Below are 1,997 nucleotides of genomic sequence, written 5' to 3'. Positions count from 1 at the left end.
AAATTATCTAGGATACAATTCTAGACTCAAATCAGCCTATTTTCACATTATGCTGCTTATCGTGCCCAGTACCTGTGGCCCAGTAGTAAATATCCCAGTCATTACTAGGCTCATTAATCAGGCGGTCATAGAGATTCAGCTGCTTCTCTGTCATGTGCTGCAGGTGTTCTTTAGCAAAAAGGCTAAAAACAAGAAAGAGAAAAAGAAAAAGAGGTTGAGAAGGCTATGTCTAATAAAAGAGAAGTGACACCAAGAATCCTACTCCCGGAAGTCTCTCTGAACCTACTCTGGCTCTGGAGGCTGCCTGATTTAAAAAAAAAAAAAAAAAAAAGGCTCCTAGTCCCATACCTAAGAAGAATGCAGTTTTCCAACATTCCCCTCTTTCTGCTCTCATAGAGCAGGCGGGCTCTTTTGGTTTCTATGGATTCATCAGTTCTCTCCTGCCATGGAGGCAAAGGGATTTCAATCATGTCCTTTTGGGAATCTGTTGGGCTGTCACCTCTGTAGAAGCGTCTGAATGATGTCACGCTGAGCAAAGGAGACAACAGGCTGTGCCTTGACAGAGCAAGCATCTGAAAAGAACAAACCACAAACATCTTTACAGTAATGACAACTATCATCACTATCATTTACTCAATGCTTACTAGGTGCTGAATGCATTCAATCACATTTAGTCATGAGGAAATTATGCTGCTGGCCAGGCATAGCGGCGCATACCTATAATCCCAGCACTTTGGGATATTGACGCGAGCATGATTACTTGAGTTCAGGAGTTCGAGACCAGCCTGGGCAACATAGTGAGACCCTGTCTCTACAAAAAATACAAAAATTAGTCAAAGTGGGGTAGTCCCACCATGATGCCTGTAGTCCCAGCTACTCAGGAGGCTGAAGTGGGAAGACCATCTGAGCCTGGGAAGGTCAAAGCTGCAGTGAGCTGTGATCGTACCACCGCATGCCAGCCTGGGCAACAGACCCTAGCCCCCCAAAAAAAGAAAAGAAATTATGCTGATATTGTCCCCACTTTACAGCCAAGGAAAGAGAGGCTCAGGAAGGTTCAAAAACTCACCCCAAATCATCCAAATAGTAACTGCAATTAGAATTAAAACGCAGTCCTAACTGCAAATGTGTCCTTAACCAGTTCCTTTCCAGAAACTATGCTGGCAGAAACAATTTTTCCTTCCTTTGCACTCCCTTAAAATTCTTACCGTATGGTTTATACTCTACTCACTCACCTGTGTCAAATCCTGAGCACACAGAGACAGCATGATCCCTAATCCCCCAAAGGCTCCCAATCCAGAGAAGTGGATAAACTATCAAGATATGATGTCAAGGTGGTGACCTCAGCAAGAGGTGAAGATGGTGGAGTAGGAAACCCCAGATCTTCCTCCCCTGATGGAGACACTGAGCCAACAGCAACAAACAAACCAATTCCCTATGAGAAATCCAGAAACCAGTGAGAGGCTCCTGCTCCCCAGGTGAGCACAAAACCAGTTGCATCAAAGCCAGCAGAACAATTTGTAGCACTCATATGCCAGTCTCTCCCCTCCCTGCCCAAGCATGATCATGAGATAACCCCCAGCTCCTAGCTTCTACCTGAGATGGAAAGAGAAGACTGAAAAGTATGTATAATGTTCGGACCTTTGGGGGGATCAGGTTTCTGTTTTGTTTGAATCTAAGTACTGACAGAAAAGGGCAGCAGGTTGAGGGAGAACAAAGAACCATGGAGAACAAAGGTGACAGTTTAGACTGGCAAGCACTCACTCCCTCATCACTCATCCTTGGCTCAGTGCAGAACAAGCAGGAGAAAACTCCTACCTCCCAGCTTCTCCCTCGGGAGGGAAAGAGGTGCAGTGTGCATCCAACATTCTAGCTTTTCAGGGGCTCCCTGGGGAACTGGTTTCTGTCTCTAAGCACTTGAAAGGATCTAGCACACTCTAAATGCCTGGTGGCTTGCTGCTGATCCAGAGCTTCCCTGAAAACGCAGAGAAAGGCCAATA

General features: G+C 45.6%; 1 protein-coding gene across 2 annotated transcripts in view; it reads right to left on the bottom strand.

The window, feature by feature from the left end:
* Positions 1–1,997, bottom strand: part of SDHAF2 (succinate dehydrogenase complex assembly factor 2) — a 29,062-nt gene that overhangs the window by 13,183 nt on the left and 13,882 nt on the right. The window contains exons 2-4 of one of the 2 annotated variants that reach the window (XM_011993336.1): positions 1,233–1,432; positions 349–572; positions 73–182 (exon numbers count right to left, since the gene is read on the bottom strand). In XM_011993336.1, coding sequence (XP_011848726.1) covers positions 73–182; positions 349–572; positions 1,233–1,265 — 367 coding nt within the window. In that variant the 5' untranslated portion in view covers positions 1,266–1,432. The remainder of the gene's footprint in view (positions 1–72; positions 183–348; positions 573–1,232; positions 1,433–1,997) is intronic. The other variant, XM_011993335.1, reaches the window with a different exon arrangement.

Source organism: Mandrillus leucophaeus, unplaced genomic scaffold, assembly GCF_000951045.1.
Source record: "Mandrillus leucophaeus isolate KB7577 unplaced genomic scaffold, Mleu.le_1.0 Scaffold43, whole genome shotgun sequence".
In the NCBI taxonomy this organism is placed as follows: domain Eukaryota; kingdom Metazoa; phylum Chordata; class Mammalia; order Primates; family Cercopithecidae; genus Mandrillus; species Mandrillus leucophaeus.
This window is presented reverse-complemented; position numbering and strand designations above follow the sequence as displayed.